At 50.6% G+C, this 18599-nt stretch overlaps 1 protein-coding gene across 1 annotated transcript; it reads left to right on the top strand.

Annotated features, from left to right (window-relative positions):
- The first annotated feature begins 1037 nt into the window (after nt 1-1037).
- On the top strand, nt 1038-10373 carry FGF8 (fibroblast growth factor 8). The gene is made up of 4 exons (XM_071563675.1): nt 1038-1071; nt 3143-3323; nt 7519-7625; nt 8678-10373. The coding sequence occupies exons 1-4, from the start codon at nt 1039-1041 to the stop codon at nt 8963-8965; spliced, it is 609 nt and encodes a 202-aa protein (XP_071419776.1). The 5' UTR covers nt 1038; the 3' UTR covers nt 8966-10373.
- The last annotated feature ends 8226 nt before the right edge of the window (nt 10374-18599 follow it).

The following is an 18599-nucleotide window of genomic DNA, read 5'->3' as shown; positions in this document are numbered from 1 at the left end:
CCCGCCCCGGTGCGCAACAGGTGGCGGGGCCGGGAGGGCCGGGGCTCGCCGGAACAATGCAGCCCTCGGCGGCCCTGCCCGGGCTGCGGGGCTGAGCCCCGTCCCGCCGCGCCCGGCCCCATGGCACCGCATCGCCGGCCCTGAGGGCGTCCGCCCGCTCCACAAGGTAAGCGCCCGGCGGGGATGCTCGGGAGGTGTCCCGCTCCTCTCTCCCTACACCAGCTGCGGTATTTGCTCAACCTCACTGCTTCTCGAAACTCCAGCCCCCTCCATTCCTCCCCCCCAGTAATCCTTTTAATGTCTGGCACGTCCCGGGAGGGCTCACCCTCCCGCTCCCAATCCACAATGCACTTGCTGAGCAGCGAACCCCCAGCGGGGGGAACCACGTTCCCGACCCACCCTCCAAGCCCTTAAACTCCGTTTTACGGATGGGAAAACTGAGGCACGGAGTGGGGAGGGAGTCCCGCGGGTGACTGACCGCAGAGCCCGGCCCTTAGCGGCAACCCCGAGCCAGTCCCGACGACACCTGGCCCGCCGCCCGCTCCGCCTCGGCAGGTACCGCCGGGTCGGGGAGAGGAGCGGGGCTCCCGCCGGGCTTCCCCCGCAGTGGCTGCCGCCCTCCGGCCGTGCCCGCCCCCGCCGTCGGGGCTGCGGGCCGGCCTCGCCACCTCCCGGGGCCGCGGAGCGGGTCGGGGGGCGTCCCGCGGCAGGGGCCGCCGGCCGAGCGCCCCGGGGGCTGGGCGGGCGGGCGGGCCGGCGGGGCCTTTCCCCTCTGTAGCCGCTTGTGCCCTCCTTTCCTCGGGGCGAGGACGTGCCGGCAGGGCGAGAGGAACCGAGGAGCTGAGGCAGCGCCGCGCCCCCCCGGGCGCTCCCCGCCGCCGCCGGGGCCCGGGCCCCCGGCTCCGCATCGGCGCCGCGATGGACCCCTGCTCTTCGCTCTTCAGCTACGTGTGAGTAACGGCAGCACCAGCCCTCCTGCCCCGCGCCCGCAATCCCCGCGGCTCACACCTCTCTCCCGGTTTTCCCCCTTCCAGGTTAATGCACTTGTTCGTCCTCTGCCTGCAAGCCCAGGTAAGTGCCTGCCGGGCTGCCCGGCTTTGTTCGCCCCGCGGGGATGGGGGGTGCCCCGCAGCCGCCGAGCGGCTCGGCAGGGAGGAAGACAGGGAGGAGAAACAGCTCAAAACCCGGGAGACAAAAGTCGCCTGGCTGTAGAAAACCAGGGTCGAGGGAGAACCCCCTTTGCCCGGGCCGCTAAATAAGGTGGCAGGCACTTGGGCTGCGAGGTAGGGAGTACTGAGATTTCAAGGAAATGCGCAGCGTTATCTTTAAGTAGCTTTAAGTTCTGTTCCCCCGACCTCTAAATTACATTGTGGATACCCCCACTCCTCTTGTCTGTTTCTTTTTTTTTTTTTTCCTTTCCCTAAGCTGCTTCATTCAAAAAGTAAAGCAGAATTAAAAGGGAGAAAGGAAATCCCACCAAAACCTTAGTAGAAAGCGCAGGTTTTGTTTCAGCTTAAAATTGTCAGACTTTAGCACCGCTGGTTTGTATCGCCAGAGACAGAAGTGACACAAATAGATTAAACATCCCGGGCAGATCTTGTGCAACGCCTGCATACCAGCCGGCACGCATCGCTGGGAGCAGTGCACCTCCAAACCGGGGTGAAGTCCCCCTTCACCCTGAGATCACAGGTGCAAAAGCTTTGTTTAAAATACCCTTTAAGCTACTATTTTATTATTATTATTTTCCTGAAAGCTTGGGGGAAGGGGGAAATTGAGTTTCCAGCTGAAAAGTGAAGGGAATGAAGCGCTGGGAGTGTTGCAGTTGTATAAAAACATAGCTGTAATATTTTGAAGTATGAGATGGAGACCAAATAGCAGCATGGCTAATGACCTCTCCTCCACATGGTACCCTCATCAGAGCTGGAGAGAGAATCCTGCTGCATTATCCAGAACCCATCTATAGGAAACACACATGCACAGGCAGAAGCAGAGGGAGAGAGATGACATTGTCAAGGGGAGATATCTCTATAAAGCCTGCTTTGGAAGAGCAGGGGGTTCTGCTTTTATTGTGGTTTTCTGTTGTTGTTTAAGACAGGAGGAAATCTTCCCATTTGATGTGGGGGTGGTGGGGGTAGTCCCAGCCTTCTGATGTTGAAAGGAGCTATCTCCTAACATTTGCTCAGAATACATCTTTATAAATGTCAGGGAGCAGCGAAACTTTCCAGACTTAAAAGAGGGATTTGAGACGAGGGGGGGAAAAGACTTCTGTGCCAGCTCGTGAGCCAGGGCTGAGGGGGAAGCAGGTTTGGCTGCTCATGAAAATCATTTAAAACCCAGGAGGAGCAGTGTTGGGTCTGCAGGGGATGGGCTTAGCTGTGGCTCCGGGTCTAACGGGTTTGGTGTACTGAGGCTGGGGACGACCCTGCTGCTGGCACCAAACAGCTGACTGTGGCTGAGGGGTGTGTTTGCATGGGTAGCATATTAGTATTCTTGGGTTGTTATATCACTGAATATTTGGGCTGGGGTATGGTTTTCTTGTAATTCTTATAACTCATAGCTCCACCTTCTCTGCTGACTTTGTATTTGAATAGCTTAGTAAGTGGAGTGTTTAGGAGAAAATAAAGAGCTTGGGACCCAGTGAAAAGTTAGCTGTTGAAACTAATGGGGCAGTGGCTGGGGTACATGCCCGGGGCAGCTGGAGCAGTAATATGCCATCCTGCAGACATCAGAGAGATGTGGGATGAAAGCATCAGCCCCTTGGACTTGTGCCATCCTGCAGGACCTCCCGAACTCCCTTCTAGCTCCCAGCCTTGATGCCCATCTTGGGTACCCCAATGCCAGTCAGGACCCACTGAGACCTTGAGGGGCCTCTGGGTTCATCAAGCTCTGCTGTACTCCTGAGTCACCTCTGACATGTCTGGAGTGGGCACAGCTCTGTAAAAGGGTTCTGTTTGCGGTGTCCCAGAGCTTAATGCTCCTTCTCCTGGAGAGGTTTAGATGGCACAGGAGGCACTGCCGTAGTCCCAGCTCCATGCCTCGCCATAAAGCCCGGCTGGAGGCCAGTGATCTCGGCTCAGACCATTTGCCCCGCTGAGGAGTAGAGATTATAATGGTGTGTCGTATATTTTTTAATTTCCTAAAGGTAACTGTTCAGTCCCCACCTAATTTTACACAGCATGTGAGGGAGCAGAGCCTGGTGACAGATCAGCTCAGCCGGCGGCTCGTCCGTACCTACCAGTTGTACAGCCGGACCAGTGGGAAACATGTGCAGATCTTGGACAACAAGAAAATCAATGCGATGGCAGAGGATGGGGATGTGCACGGTAAGGACTCACAATGTGAGTGGGTGAGGGGGGAGCTGGGGAGGTGTTCTCAGCCCAGCGTGGCGATTGATGATTTCCGTCCTGTTTGTTAGCCAGAAATCGTTAAAATTGTTCAGCTTGCGGGGGCTTGTAAAGGGAGAACATAGGGGTCAGCGATTGGCAGCTGTGTGATTCAAGGTGAGGGCAGGTTCCCTGAGCTGAGGAAGGGGATTGGTGCTGGCAGAATGGGCTCTGCTCCTTTCCTTTTTATTCTTGGTTTGCGCCTGACTCTGAGGACTTGGTGCTGCAGCATCCTGAGCATCATCAGTCATTTCATCCCAGCTCTTTGCAGGGATGGGAATCCCTGAGACTTCCTTTTCAAACAGATGTGAAAGGTGAAGTTGAAAAAGGAGAGGCAGGGAGGAGAAAGGGAGGAATGGCGGCTCTGGAAAACTAGGACTGTCTGAAGTGGCATTTTCCTGATGTAGCCCCATCCCTCCCTTCTCAAAACAAATCCTGAGCAGAGGGTCAGGGAGGCAGTCAGCTGCGGGTGAACATGTTGCACGGTGTCTCCAGAGACAAAGCAGAGACTCTTCAAGCATAAGAACCATCACTCTGCCACGGCCCCTCTGCCATCACTCTGGCACCCTCTTCTCAAAACCTCCACCTTCTCTAGGGCAGAGGGACCAATTCCTCCACTGAGGACACTTGAAGCCCAAATACTTTGATCATGTGCACTAATGACACATTGGGGCAGTCAGATGCAGGGGTCAGTGGGGCCAGCGAGCCCCAGCATTCTGCAGTGCGGCAGCAGGAGGCCTGATCCTGCCTGGCTCTGGGAAGCGCCTGTGTGTGTGTTGTATGTAGGGATCACAAGTGTTTTTCTTTGGTATTAGTTGCAATTTCCCTTTCTTGCTTAGGGAGATTAGTAGAAACAATTTATTTCTTTACTCTTCTGGTTTCTATTTTGTCCTTTTTTTCCCCCCCTTCTTTTTGCTTTGGCTGAAAATTTCATGCTGGATGTTAGCAGTGCAAGCACACTACAGATTCCATCTATATGATATTCCATGCATCCAGCATTAATCTTCCAAAGGAATTATTCCCACCCCAAAGCAGACCTAGCTTGAAAGGGCAGTAGTTAATTTCCCAAGGAAAAAAAATTTCCCATCCTGTTTTAGATTTCTAATGCCTGGATTTTAAAAAACAGTTAGTGCATATTTAAATATCGACCAGGTTTAAATAAGGCCAAAAGGAGGGGACTTGTGGTGGCTTGAAAAACTCTATTAAAATGTAATAAAAAAGGTTAAGCATTTGAAGAGCTAAGGAGGAAAATGAAGACTGATCTAAACCAGAAAGAGAACAAGCAGTTTTTCAGATGTAAAGTTTTAAAAGAGTTGCAAGTCTGTAAATGTTAAAATAGAGGTTCAGGATTGTTCTGTATGAATCTCTAGGGAGGCCCCCATGTCTGGAAGAACTATTAAAACGCTTCTTACTTTCACCTTTTTTAACATTTCCTGAATACTTTCTCCTCTTTGCAGTCCAGTTGGGGGATCAAGTGTGTCTCGCTGCATTTTTTCAGCATTTACGTAGCCACTTTCCCTTCAAAGTTTGAGCATGAAACATAATTTTACTGGGATAAATCTGTCACTTAAATGAAAGAATAGAGTTGAAAACGTTAAGCTTCCCCCACTCCACCTCAAAAAAAGGGGGGAAAGAAAGGTCTCCCCCCAAATGTTATTTAGAAATCCACTTTTTCAGCAAAGATCCCTCTTCCCCAAGCCCTTCCTTCTGCTTTTTTTGTCTCATTTTTGGGGGTGGGCGTGTAAAGGGGGTTGATTTATTTTTGCAGATGACCCTTTTCCCCACGTTGACATTTTTACAGCCGACTTAACATCGAGTCCAGTGTTTTCAGTTATTTGTCTTAATTGTCAATATTTGATTGACTTCTTTTAATTGTAAGGGAAGGCCAGCAGCCGGTGTAGCCCAGCTCATCACTCTCGGGCCACGCCTGCCACCAAGAAAACTGCTGCCAGCTGCAGCCTGGACTCGACCCCACCAGCAGCCAGGGATGCAGCACAGCTCACTGCCCACTTGCTGGGTTTCTTTGTCTATGCCCAGGGTTTTCTGCTGGTTGGGGCCAGAGTTTTCAGTTTTCAGGGTTCATGAGTTGCCTGCAAGGGTCTAGGAGTGTATGGCCCCAGGGCCAGGTTGTCTTCATCCTTCGTGGATGATGGGGCAGGAGTGACACACTGGCAGGGCGGCAAACCCGTCTGGTGGCTGTAAATCACAGCTGCCCTTTGGGGAAAAGAAAAAGAAAAAGGAAGAAGTCCAAAAGAGAAGTAATATGCATCTTTAAAGCAGGGTTTTGTGCTCACTGGGGCCAAGGCCTCCTCACTCCCTCCCTCCTTTCTTCATCCCTCCCTCCCTCTCAGCTCTTCCTATCTCTGAGAGAGAAAAATCAATTCTCCTCAAACCTTTACTGCCTCTGAGATCAATTCACCCATTTTCCCCAATATAGATAAATAGGGGATCACTATCCCAGTGTTTCATTTGCAGAGTACCATTGCTCCTGTGGCTGGTTTTAGGGATGTTGTTAGGTGTTGTCAGGCTCTGTGGTGGCACAGTCTGGAGTTGGCTCTTCCCAAATTTCTCAGCTCTGAGTTCAATCTGTGCCAGTCTGGGAGTAGGGAATGTGGACACAAAGTAGTTTGGGGACAAGAGATGCTGCAGGGTGATGTTGACAGGAGAAAGTGCATGGAGGGGGTACCTGCATGCATGTCAGGTGTGGCCTGCCTCACAGCACCAAATCAGTTTGCCCCAGCAAATTTTGGGATGACCTTTTCATTGGTCAACTCAGCTGCTGCCAGCACTGCCTGCTTGCTGTCCCCACCCTCAATACCATTGACCCCAGCACTGTCCATGGTGTGAGGGATGTAGGATCAAGGTGTTGCAGAGACAGAGAGGCAATTTGCTCCTAGCCCAGAGTGTGACTTAGGCTTGCTTTACCCTGTGTGTGTACCCACAGCCTCCTTCTGCCATTCAAAGCATCCTTCTGCAGAGCCTTCTGCCCCAGAGCCACACCACAGGGCTCACTGGAGGCTGAGCATCCTGGGTTAGAGATGTGCAAGTGCAGTGGGCCACAGTCCTGAGGAACCGAGCACCCCTTGTGCAGAGATCAGAGAGGATAAATAAGGCATCAATGGACTTAAACCTGTGATAAGAGTGTAGACTTGGAAGTTTTGTGGCCTGTTGAATAGTTCTTATGGCACCAGGAGCTGATGCTGGGTGAGAGGTGATGGTGGTGGGATTGGACAGTCTCAGCTGGCTTTTCAGCACTGTGGGGACTTCTTTGGTGCTTGGCACATTGCAGACTATTTGAGGTGCAAACAGGTAACCACCATTTTCACTGGGACTTGCTCTGGGGACAGCAGCTGCAGGACCGGGGAGAAGGATGTCCTGCCCCCATCCTCCCCGTTCCCTGGAGGTGGATGGGCTTTGGGGCTTGGATTCCCAGAGTGAAGGCAGAGAGGGAAGGTGACAGGTCTATTTATAGGCGGCCCATCGACCCGGCAATTTGCATAGCTCCTTCGGAAGTCGATCAATGCCTCCATTAAAAAACTGAGACCAAATCAATACGCCCTCTCGACTCGTGCAAAGGTGAAAGGCTTTAAAAGGATGGCCGTACCCTTCATGCCTCCCCTGCCAGCTGCAAAGTCACTGCTTCTCCTGCAGTTCTGGCCTGGCAGAGAGACACAGAGCAGTGTCCCCTGGGCTGGGGACAGCTGGCAGCATGCTGTGCACTTGCAGAAGGTGCCTGCCCACAGGCTCACCCAGACCAGCCTTGGTTTGCAGGGCAGCTGGCCTGTTCTCTGACAACCAGTGCGTGCCCTGCTTGCTGCCCTGCCCCCATCGGGGCACCTCTGTGGCACCTGAACCACGGAGCCCCATGGATCTGGGTAAAGCAAAGCTACTTCCCATCCAGCACAGCTCAGGGTGGCAAAGGGACATGAGCAAGGTCCTGCAGGGTCACAGTGACAGGGTAAGGGGTGGTCAAGGCTGTATCTTAACCTTGTTTCCTGATTTTAGGGCTCTCTCTGGCCCGCAGTGCCCAGCATCAGAGTGCATTGCTGGGGTTTCCATACCTGTGCCTGCCCTGTCCCGGAGCCCCTCTGACATAACTCTCTCCCTCTCTCTCTCCCCCTGCTGCTCTCCCCAGCCAAGCTCATCGTGGAGACAGACACCTTCGGCAGCCGAGTGCGCATCAAGGGGGCAGCCACAGGTTTCTACATCTGCATGAACAAGAAGGGGAAGCTGATCGGCAAGGTAGGGGGCAAGGGCATGAGCAAGGCAGGGAACTGCCGGGAATGCGGAGCAGGGGCTGCTAGGAAAGGAGCTCTGACCGAGTACAGAGCTCATCTGTGTAGGTGGGGAGGTGAGATGGGAGTCCTGAGACTCAGTCAGCACTTCCTTTTTTGGGGGCAGGAGGACAAGCTGTCCCGCAGCCTGGAGGGAAGGAGGGGAGCAAGGGAGGCGGGCGGGTGCCGCGTGGGGCGCATTCCTTCTATCTCCCCGAACAAATAGGCGGATTGCTGGTCTATTCTCCACAATTACATGGTACAAGTGCCAGGAATGCTAAGATGCTCCATGGGGCTGGCCCCAAGGCAAGGCCCCACCACCTGCTGGTTTGTCATGCTCCTTCTGTGCCTCGATGCCTCTTTCTGGGGGTGGGGGACTGGGTGTGCAAAATCCCACCAGGACAGTGATTGTCTGACAGGATTTTCTGTGGCAGCTCCTTCCTGGGGCTTCCTGATGTGGGTCCCTCCCTAGTCCTGCTAACTGCCCGTAATGGGGTGAGCTCAGTCTCTGGCTACCTTATGCTCCCTCCACCACATTTGTGGGCACTGTCACCATTGACCCCACATCGTTTCTCCTTCCACTCAATGCCTCTTGATGTCCCTCCTATATTAAAGACCTCAAGGGAATAGGATGGGTGGGTGAATTGAGATGAAGAATTTGCTTATGGTCATATCCAGCCCATGGCACAGATGGAGGCAAAAATTCCTTTATGAGTCTGGTGAAAGTGAAGGCTGGGACCAGCTGTATTGGGGCTTACATCTGGCATCACACTAAGGTCACAAACTGCACTGAGCAGCATTTGTCTGTGCTGCAGTGCCTGTTCCCTGCAGCTTCTTAAGGAAAAACAGATTTTGGGCAATTCTGACGTGTGGGACCAAGAGGTGGGAAAAGTGAACTCTTGGCTGCCCACAAGCACTGCAATCCTGCTGCCACACTAGCCAGTCCCGTGGGGGGCAGTGAGAAGCAGCTCTCTGAGTGAGTGCTTGTTGCTTAAATCTTGCTTCCTTTTCCGTTCTCAGAGCAATGGCAAAGGCAAGGACTGTGTCTTCACGGAGATTGTCCTGGAGAACAACTACACGGCGCTGCAGAACGCCAAGTACGAGGGTTGGTACATGGCCTTCACCCGCAAGGGCCGCCCGCGCAAGGGCTCCAAGACCCGGCAGCACCAGCGGGAGGTACATTTCATGAAGAGGCTTCCCAAGGGCCACCAGACCACTGAGCCCCACAGACGCTTTGAGTTCCTCAACTATCCCTTCAACCGAAGAAGTAAAAGGACTAGAAACTCCAGCTCCAGAGCAGGCCCTTGATGTGCTTGCCCCAACCCCTCTGCCTGCATCTCTCCTGGAGGATGCTCCTCTGAGCTCAGTGGACTATATGTGGAGACTTTCCCATTTGGGGTATAAAAGAAAACAAAACAAAAAAAAAATGGAGGGGGAAGGATAAAAAAAATTACCTGCTCTAGTTGTTGATACTTTTGGGAGGGTGTTTGGTTTTTACAAAAAAAAAAAAGGAAAAAAATGAGAGAAACTCTATTTTTGTACTCCAGCTTTAAAAGTAATGAAACATTCAAAGACTGGTGAAGGGGGAAGAGCCCTTCACTTAGAAATGTTCTAGTCTGTTTGGGGTTGTGCTTTATTTTGTATCTTTGTTTTGTAGCTCTAGGGGGAAAGGAGTTAAAAAATCATGTTTAAAACAAACAAGCAAAAAAACCATGGAAATCCAAATCTGGAAGTGATGTGCTACTTAAATGAACTGAACTAATGCTTACTGGAGAAGATGGAGAGGCTGGAAAACAACTAAGGGGAGGTGTTTTATTTTGGAGGTGGTTGGACCTCCTCCTGGGTGGTTTCTACAGCCTGGGTGATGTGTGGGCACTGCCTGGGGCGGCTGACTGTGACACCCAGGGCGAGGGATCCCTGGATGCTTTCTTTCCTTGGATGTGCCTATTTCTCCAGCTGAGCAAGGGGTTGCTGGGAGCCACTTGCATCCTTCTGAGAATACTGCTGGCTTCCCAACTCCCAATTTACTTTTTTTTTCTCAGGAGGGGACAGGGGTGGTGGATGCCCCAGAGAAAGTCCTGAACTGACTTGGTACCTCTTACCCACGGGAGCATCTTTGGCATTTGGTTTGTTTTAAAGTACTAAGGTATGACTGCCATGGAGCAGGCTGGTAACTGATATTACATTTTTTTTCCTGTGTGGAAAATGTGAACTTCTCACCAAAAATTGATTTTTTTTCCTGTCTATATTTTTTTATCAGATGCAAGTTTTCATCCGTTAAATTAAAAAACATTTACAAATTACTGTGGAGCCATTTCAGGCTGTTTTGTCATAACGTTAAATATTTTGTTGTAATGGTTGGTGCTTCCATTGTCAACTGTCTCTTCCAGGTTTTCTCTTTGATAAGAAATACTGACGTCCTTGTCCCCCTATGAAAGGAGGGGGTTTCTTTCAAAATTTCTGTGTTGACAGAAGCCCAATTTTCTCTTCAGAAAAAAAAAGAAAAACCAACCCCAAAGGAAACATTAAATCTCTTGAGTGAACATCCCCAGCCAGCCCCGCTCTGCACATGCTGCCCTGGGACTGCGACCCTCTCCAAAGGGTTAAAGCAATTATTCTTCATGGGGAGGGCAAACAAAGACACTGGATAGGAGCCAGGACCAGGGGTGACTTTTCATCCAATCTTTTTTTGATTGTTTGGTTTTTTTCTGTTTCCTTTAGGATTTTTGTTTTGGTTCGGTTGTGTACAAATTGAATATGAAATGATTGAAATATTTATTTAATATGTGCATTAAAAGTTTGTATTAGTCTAACTGAGCCTGATGCTTTCCAGGGAGGGGTTGGGCCTGGAGAGGCAAGTTGGAAAGGGGTGAAGGAGTATGGAAGTGAGGTGCAGGATGGGGCTGAGGCTGCCAGCTGGGACAATTTCCTTCCCAAGAGAACTATGGCAAGTGGGATGCTACCCAGAGATCTTGGACTCAGATGAGTCTCATGGAAATCACTATTTTCCTTGTGACAAGTTCCAGGTTTAATGGGCAGATGCCACCTCCGTGCCAAGTGAGAACAAGGTGCCTTGCAGATTGAATGGGGACATGCAATTGAAGCCTTGACCACTCTTTTCAAGCATAGGATGAAGCTTTCGAAGAGGGAAAGCTGGTACTTGCTCCTCTTTGGTCTGGAAGAGCTGGGTGTCTGTGCAGAACAGGCTCTTGGGTCCCCTTCTTCAGTGAATAATTGACCCTGCTGCAGTGCTGGGTCTTGCTTACAGGAACTGACTGGGGATTCAGATGTAAGGTAGTCTCAGATATGGAAATATGCAAGAATAAAATTGTGGAATATGTTGAAATTGGACAAATACAGCAATCTTGCAAGGTGAGTCTCACCATTGCTGGTGGCATCCAGAGGGGCTGCCTGTGACATCGTTTGTGCTCAGGCTGAGCCTTGTCTGTGAGTGGGAGGATGAGCCTTCCCCTGGCTGACTCAACAGCCTGAGCTGAGCTGACAACATGTATCAGTAATTTCAAGGAGGGAAACCTAAGAGCTGAATGCTTGGCCAAGCTCTACACCTGAGCATTGTCACTCCCAGAGGTCACAGATGTCGCTTGGGCCACAGGACAGTATGGATGGATTTGTCTCAGGACTGCAGAAGCTTGAAGATGACATGGCTGGGGCAAGTCCAAGTTGTGGTTTCCAGACTAAAGGAACTAGAAGTGAGTTGCTCCTGGCCTTTCCCCAGGCAGAGATGGTGTTTGATAGTCCTTAATAGGTGCTTTTCCTTCATTAGCTTGTTTAATTGCTTTTCCTAATGGTTTTGTGAATTTGAGTGAATTAGTGCCAGGTGGCTGTTCCAGGTAAGGTTAACAGGGCAAGACTGGCTCCATGTCTCCTGCCTTGTTATCTGTCCCCTAGTGATGGCAGGTAATGGCATGGCATGGGTGCTCAGCCTTCAGTGAGGTTGTTTTCCTCCATCCCTGCCATCCTGCAATGCAGCCAAGGGCTGGTGCAGGGAGCATCCATCACCCTGGGGTTTGAGCTGTGTATGGACACCCCTGTGTACCTGCACAGGGTCACACACACCATCCCCAACTCCTGTGATCTGCTCTGCCAAAGAGAAAGGCACCCAGATCTGGCTCCCCGGAGGGGACCCTCCGCTTTCTCAGCTCCCTTGGTCCATGGTTAATTAGCCACTTTTCATTAAAGGGCTTTCGAGCAGCCGTGATAGCTGGGAGCACTACAGCTTGGGACTTTGTTTATTGCTTGATTTTGTCCAGCTTCAGCTTCCAGCCAGCAAAGGTTGTTTTGCCATTGCTTGGAAGATTAAAGAGACCACTACTAGTTAGTTAATCAGTAAGTGAATTAATTAATGGTTCCTCATACTCTGTCTCTGCACTGATACCACTTGGTCCCTGGTATGGCTGAAGGAACTCACATTCTTCCAGGAGACTTGGGCCCTGCTGAGTGCATGGTCCCAGGGGTGGTAGCTCCCACCACCCGTGCAAAGAGGTGGGGACAGTCCCTGGTGGTGCCTGCTGTACCTCCATGTTTGCAGAAACCCTGTCTGCTGTTTCAATACATAGTCAATCATCAGCTCAGGAATGTGGTGGCACTTTTCCCTCCTCCTTCATGACCAGCAGATGTGTGGATCAAGCCTGGGAATCACAGCCATCCAAAGGCCCTGGAGTTTACAGGATGCTGAGACATGGCTGGATGCAGGAGAGTGCTGGGGATGGGAGGCTTTGGAGGTAAGTGTTTAATTCTGTTAACTCATGCTGTTAGTGTGGGTGTTCTGGGCAGAAACCGTGCTCCAAGATAGCAAAGTCCTTGTGGTGGGCATGTGCCTGTTCCCAGCTCCACCCAACCCAGTGTCAACCTGCAGTCCCCTCACTGCCACCAGCTGGAGGGAGGCGGCAGATAAGCAGGAGAGGAGCCTTGCTGCTCTGTTGGTGAAGGGGTGACTGCCCCATCCCAAGCTCCAGGCAGAGATGCATGCATGTCCCAGTCCATACAAGGCTTCACCATGTGATGCCATCTGGACACAGTGACAAGGCTGAAGCTGAGCAACATTTGTGAGAGTTTGCCTTGGGAGATCACTGGGAAGCCTGTCTGGTTCAGGCAGCCAACAAGGGGTAAGAAGCAAATGTGGGGTGAACACATCAGGGCAATGTCAGGCAGGATAAAGAATGGTTTTCAAGTTAAGTGCTGTTTTGGTTGTCTAGAGAAGTTGTGGATGTGCCATCCCTGGAAGTGTTCAAGACCAGGTTAGGTGGGGCTTTGAGCAACCTGATCTAGTGGAAGGTGCCCAGGCCAGAAGAGTTGGAACTAGATGATCCTTAGGGTACCTTCCAACACAAACCTTTCTATGATTCTATGACAGAGAAACAGTAGATGGGTATGAATAAATTGAAGTGGCAAGAAAAGGGACCTGTGCTCTCTAAGCAGGGGGTGCACCAGGGCTTGATCCACCAAGCACCAAACATTATGGCCCATGCTGTCTCAGCTTCCACTCCTTCTCTCACTTTACAACCTTTCTATGAGGCCTGCTTGGGGATACCCACTGAGCAGGGTGGACTATGGAATACCGTGGCAGCACTAGGGCTTGCCCATACTCCCTTGGGCATGCTCTAGCTTGGGAAGGATCCAGGGTGTTTGTTTATTGCATCAGGCTCAGCTTTCAAACATTTCCTTGCCATCCCCCTCCCCCTCCTTTAATTAATTCTGGGTAAGAAGTTCTGGCTTTATTGTGCCACCTAACTGAGGGCTCCCTGTGGGAAAAGTCACACCTTCTGAACAGCTTCTGATACCATGCAAATGAAGGACAAGTCCAGGAAACGCTTTCATCTCAGACCTGTCCAGCCCCCTGCCCATTAATTACACACATTTCATTTGTGTGAGAACAATTCTTCTTGGGGAGGGGGCGGGGGACGGCTGTGGTTTGTGGATCATCTCAGCTCGATTCTCTAAAGACTCCTCCTTGGAAGAGGGGTTTATTGCCAGAAATAGGGATGCTCAGGGGCTCAAGTGGGGGATCTCATATTTCGCTCTCACACAACTATTCTGAATCCACCTGGGTTGTTCATGGGTTGCATCCTGCCAGTGGGGAGGGCTCAGCACTGCCCCATGCCCTGCTCAGTACTATCAAGCCCTGGCTGCGAACCTGAGTGCCACAGGAGCATCCTAGGGACACACAAGGTGGAGCACAAATGAGTGCAGTATTGTCCCAAGGGAATGACCCTCCAGGGCCAGAAGCTCATGAGATGTATTATTTTGGGCAGGGTGGCCACAAAACAAGTCTCACGTAGGGAAACTTCTTTCACACTGCAACAGAATTGCATGTGTTGGGGAACAGCATTGCACTGTGACAGGACACAAAATCTTGTTGGCCACAGGTGGACCAGATCTAATGCTTCTCTTGAACCTTGGTCTCTCTATTCTCCTCTCCTTTCCTCACAGCCCCTCTGACCACAGTATTCCCAGCATGGCTGCAGTCAAAGGCACCTCCGGGCTGGTTCCTGTTATCCTGAGTCTGATGGGGAGTGTTGGGTACAGATCCTGCAGAAGGCACAGAGCAAGGGGATGTGGAAATACAGTGGGGTTTGGCAGTCAATTTCCTGGCCACATAATAACACTTAGCACTTCTGTAGCGTCTGACATGCTCCAAGCACCTACACATAAGCTCCTCATTACCACTCTTGCTTTCCATTTGCAGCGTTTCTGTCCTCTCCTCATGCATGGCTACAGCAGTGTCAGTTCTCCCCCAGAAATGGGGCCACCCCCAACCGCTGTGGCTTTGTTACAGAAGACCTTTGATGGCTAAGTTTGCTGTTTGCCGTCCTCCTGGACAAGGATGCCCTGTGATCTCTGGTGTTGACAAGCCAGGGGCCTGGACAGACATGGCAACTGTGCTTGGTGCACCAGAAGAGCTCTTGGGAGATGTTGAAGGGATATTTGGAACTCAGTTAATGGGAACCTACTACGATTCTGGATCAAACTCAGCATGAAACTTGTGCCAAGCAAAGCTGCTTGTCTACCCACTGGTCCTGTGCCATGTCAGCTGGAGGATGAGAGAGGGCTCATGTATGCATCGGTTGAAGGTTACAGCAGTTACTCCAGATTACTTGAACAGTGGCCCAGGCTACTATATGATGGAGTTGCACTTCAGATTTGTTGTATTGGAGGCAGAGTGGATGCTCTTTGGCTTCATGTGACTTATAGCATCTCTCCTATGTTCATAGTATTTGTAGCACTAGAACATCCTTCCAGGCTGTGTGGTGTCCCTGACAAAATCTGTGGCTATGAACTCCTAGCTAAGAGGCTGGGGGAGGCTTGGCTGTGCTGAGAAGAACCACTCCAACCATGCCCAGGTGTTACTACTTTGCTAAGTTAGCGCTGTTGATCGTTGTGGACTGGAAATGCCATGATGAGGGCTGCCAGAGCCTCCCCAGCTCAGGGAGTGCCTGATCTGCACCCCTGCTCCCACTCAAGCCCACTCTTCAGCCCTTTTGACCATGATCCTGGCACTGCTTCCTGGGCTGGCCTCTCCTGCCAATATGGCCAATAATGGTTTCTCATTTTTTCCTCTTGAAGATTTGTAGCAGGAGGAGAAGGAAAAACAGCCTCGCTCTTGCTGTGATTATTTTGCCAACGGGTTTTACTGTAATAGCACATCTTGATAGCTGGAGTCTCCTCTTTTATAAGCTGCTCACAGAGTAAGCAGCAGCTTTTGTCCCAAAGACATGATGTTTCATATGGTTGGCAGTAGCAGGTGTCATCAGCTGGCAAGATAGACCTAACCAGAGGTTTATTTGCTACTCCAGCTAAAGAGAGTCCTGGGAAGGGATTTGAAGGAGGGCTGGAAGGTATCCCTGTGAAAGTTCATAGCAAACATTAGAAAAACTCCCATCACAACATTCAAGAAAACCCCAAAAGAGGCCGCTGGAGTAGCTGAAGTGCAGGATGATGAGATCCAGGCTGTACATTAATAGGAGAATTTTGACTGTTAAGATGTGAAATGGGACCTTGGCTGCTGGCTGTGCCTGCTCAGGCCCTGGGATGTGAGTGTGCTCCCCATTCCCCGTGAGAAGCAGATGCCCAGCTGGGAGCTGGCCCTTTGGTAATGGCCTGCGAATTTCCCTTGGCTCGGTTAATTGCTGCCTGGCTGCTAGTTATAACTCCAAGTCAATTGCTAGGAGTGTTGGGCCCTGCAAAACCACTCCTTGAAATCAGTTGTTAGCCCAATTAACAACCAGTTTGGCTTCGGTTCAGGCTGTTAACCATCAAACAGCTAACTGCTGGTAATGATTGATTTCTCAGTAGTTGGGGCTGCAATGGAGGAGCAAACCTGTGTCACAAAACGCCATTAAAGCCAAGGCTTTGTGATCACATCTGGCTCAAACATTTGAGATGTCCCACACCAGTAGCACTGGCAAGAGGACGCCCAGAATTTCTATCCATTTTGATTAAGGTAGGGGTTGTTGGGGTGTGTTAGGATGAACTGGCAGCCAGCAGGGCAGTGCTGCTAATGCACTGCACTGCAGGGATGTAGCCACCACTGCTTGTAGGGCAAACACTGATACTTACGATGTATCACGGCATTCAAAGCCTCCATGGATGGGAACTGTTCATTGTCCAGCTCTCTTCCATAGTTACTGTTCCAGCCAGAAAACCTGCACAGATTAGTTTACCCAGTTTGGATGTTCAGATGTTTCCACATGTGACATGGCTCATTTCTATCTGCTCAGCCAGACAGGAACTTGTACAGGAACAGCAGTTTCTATCAGCATATGGAAGCCTGGGGATACCTCCATAGCAGTCTGGGATCCTGTGCTTGCTGGATGGCAGTGTAGACTCCTCTGCAGGTGTATCTCCATGAAAACTATGAAATGCTCTTTGAGTCCCAGGGTTCAGGCAGGGCTTTGTTTAAGGCTACTGGTCAGGTCTTCATCCACTTCCCTCTGCTGCTTCAGGTGCTGATTCTCTGCTGTGTACTGGCAGGCTGGTTCAAACACATTGCTGGTGCTACAACAAGAGCTTTTCCCCCTGGGATATTTTCCCCCTGATCAAAGTGTCTGATTCAAGCTGCAGCATGCAAGGGGAGTAAGGAGATATCCACCTGCTAGGGAAAGACTTTGAAAATGCAGAGGACATGCTGCAGAGGTTGACTTTGTGAAATGTAAACTTCGGTGGTGCTGAGTAGCAGAACAGTGCAGGGTGAGGAGCATTCACCTTGACAAACAGCACTATTTGACTTGTGCTTTTGAGGGTACTCAGGGACCTGTGGTCCTGCCATAGCCTAGGTACTGAAGTCTGAGCTCTGTTTCTGAAGCTGGGTCCTGGCACCTTTCAGCAGGACACCTGCTTCTGAAACCCACATAGATGTTTCAAAGATCTTCCCTCAGGATTCCTCCAAGTGCAGGTCTGGTTCTCCCCAGTGCCATGCTTCTGCTGTTATTTCATGGCAAATATGGTTATCTCAGATTCCCACCAGTGTATACCCCAGTATGGTGCATGTTTCCTTGTGCAAACAGGACAAAGTTACTTATTTCATCAAGTACCTACTAAAAGAAGCTCTGCTCTCTCCTACATTGGGATTACCTTGCTACTCATATTGAGGAGCCTGGGTTGCAACTGTGACTCTGCCCATGTTCAGCAGTGCATGTGCAGGGAGCTTTTGCACCCAAGGATCAGAGAGGGTTTCTCCCTCCGGTCTGTACAAGGAGAAACTAGTTCTCACAAAGGAAAAAATTAGGAGTTTGGGGTAAGCAGACAACTCAGTTTTCTCACTCACTGGATCTGTGAGCAAATGTTTTATTTGCAGCTTGTATATTTAACTGGGTAGAATATAGTAGTCCCAGTCTGTGCATCTGCTGCGTATCCACTTTGCCTGCTCAGACTTTTTGTATAACAGAGAAGGTCAGTTATAAACAGAAACTATTGGTTTTGTTGGGGGCTCTTTTTAGACATCAAAAATGCTCCATCATCACCAGGCTGGCTTAGCTTTCAGCAGCCAACACAAACAGAGCCAAACCCTCAGCAGAGAATTCAGCAAGAGAAGCCGCACAGACTTTCCAGAGCTCTTTTGCCAAAGTATCACATCCTCATTCCTCCTTATACTCCGTGCCACAGCAGTCAGTGCTGTTCCTGGGCTCTGCACTGACACTGTGAGCCCAGAGGAGCTCCCAGCTGGAGCTGAAAGCCAGTGGCATAGCCTCATTTTAGAGAAGGTGTGGGGCAAGTCAGTACACAGAAAGATTAAGCAGAGCCACAAATCAGCTGAATCAATCTGCAAGAGGCCAAGAAAAGGTATGGCAGTTGTCCAATGGGAGAAGCAACATATATATGCAATAGTCTGAGCTATAAATGAGGTACAAAACCACAAAACTAATTTTTTTCTAAACTTCATGTCCGATTGCCCAGCTTTGACTGAAGGTTGGACTCTATCCCATATACTGACTGGAAGAAGCCTGCACTTGTACGTCAGCAGATTTCAAGGTCATGGGGATTGCTCCAAATGCCCGTCCCAGTCTTCTGTCATACTTGGATGAGGTGATCCTGCTCAGTGTCTTCTCAGTGCAAGTCATAGCCCTTGTTTAAGGAAAAGGAAGAAAGGATATCCTGCAGGGACCACATATTTCAATATTCATTGGTAATTTTGACTTAAAAATGCCTAACTTCAACTCACAGCACTTGATCTTGCACTCTTCCAGATTAGTGTCATCCCACCTGACCAAGCTTCTGCAGGCATAGCAAGCAGGTTTTCCAGGTCTCTCCAAGCTCTTATAGGTTTTTTTTTAAGCTAATTCCCATCTGTCAACATCTCCTGTGAAGTGCAGCCAAGTGTTTTGGCCTCAGCATCTGGCGACACAGCCTGGTGTTGGCTTGCTTGTGTCCAAGGCCTTGGGAGGAGAAATGATGCAGTGACCACCCACTGGAGTGATGTGTCTCT

The sequence above is a fragment of the Pithys albifrons genome, chromosome 9, assembly GCF_047495875.1.
Source record: "Pithys albifrons albifrons isolate INPA30051 chromosome 9, PitAlb_v1, whole genome shotgun sequence".
Lineage (NCBI taxonomy): Eukaryota > Metazoa > Chordata > Aves > Passeriformes > Thamnophilidae > Pithys > Pithys albifrons.
This window is presented reverse-complemented; position numbering and strand designations above follow the sequence as displayed.

Coding starts and splice junctions, on each gene's coding strand:
- FGF8 (XM_071563675.1), top strand. CDS start 1,039: ATGCACTTGTTCGTCCTCTGCCTGCAAGCCCAG. Junction 1,072..3,142: donor TCCTCTGCCTGCAAGCCCAG/GTAAGTGCCTGC, acceptor AATTTCCTAAAG/GTAACTGTTCAGTCCCCACC. Junction 7,626..8,677: donor AGGGGAAGCTGATCGGCAAG/GTAGGGGGCAAG, acceptor TTCCGTTCTCAG/AGCAATGGCAAAGGCAAGGA.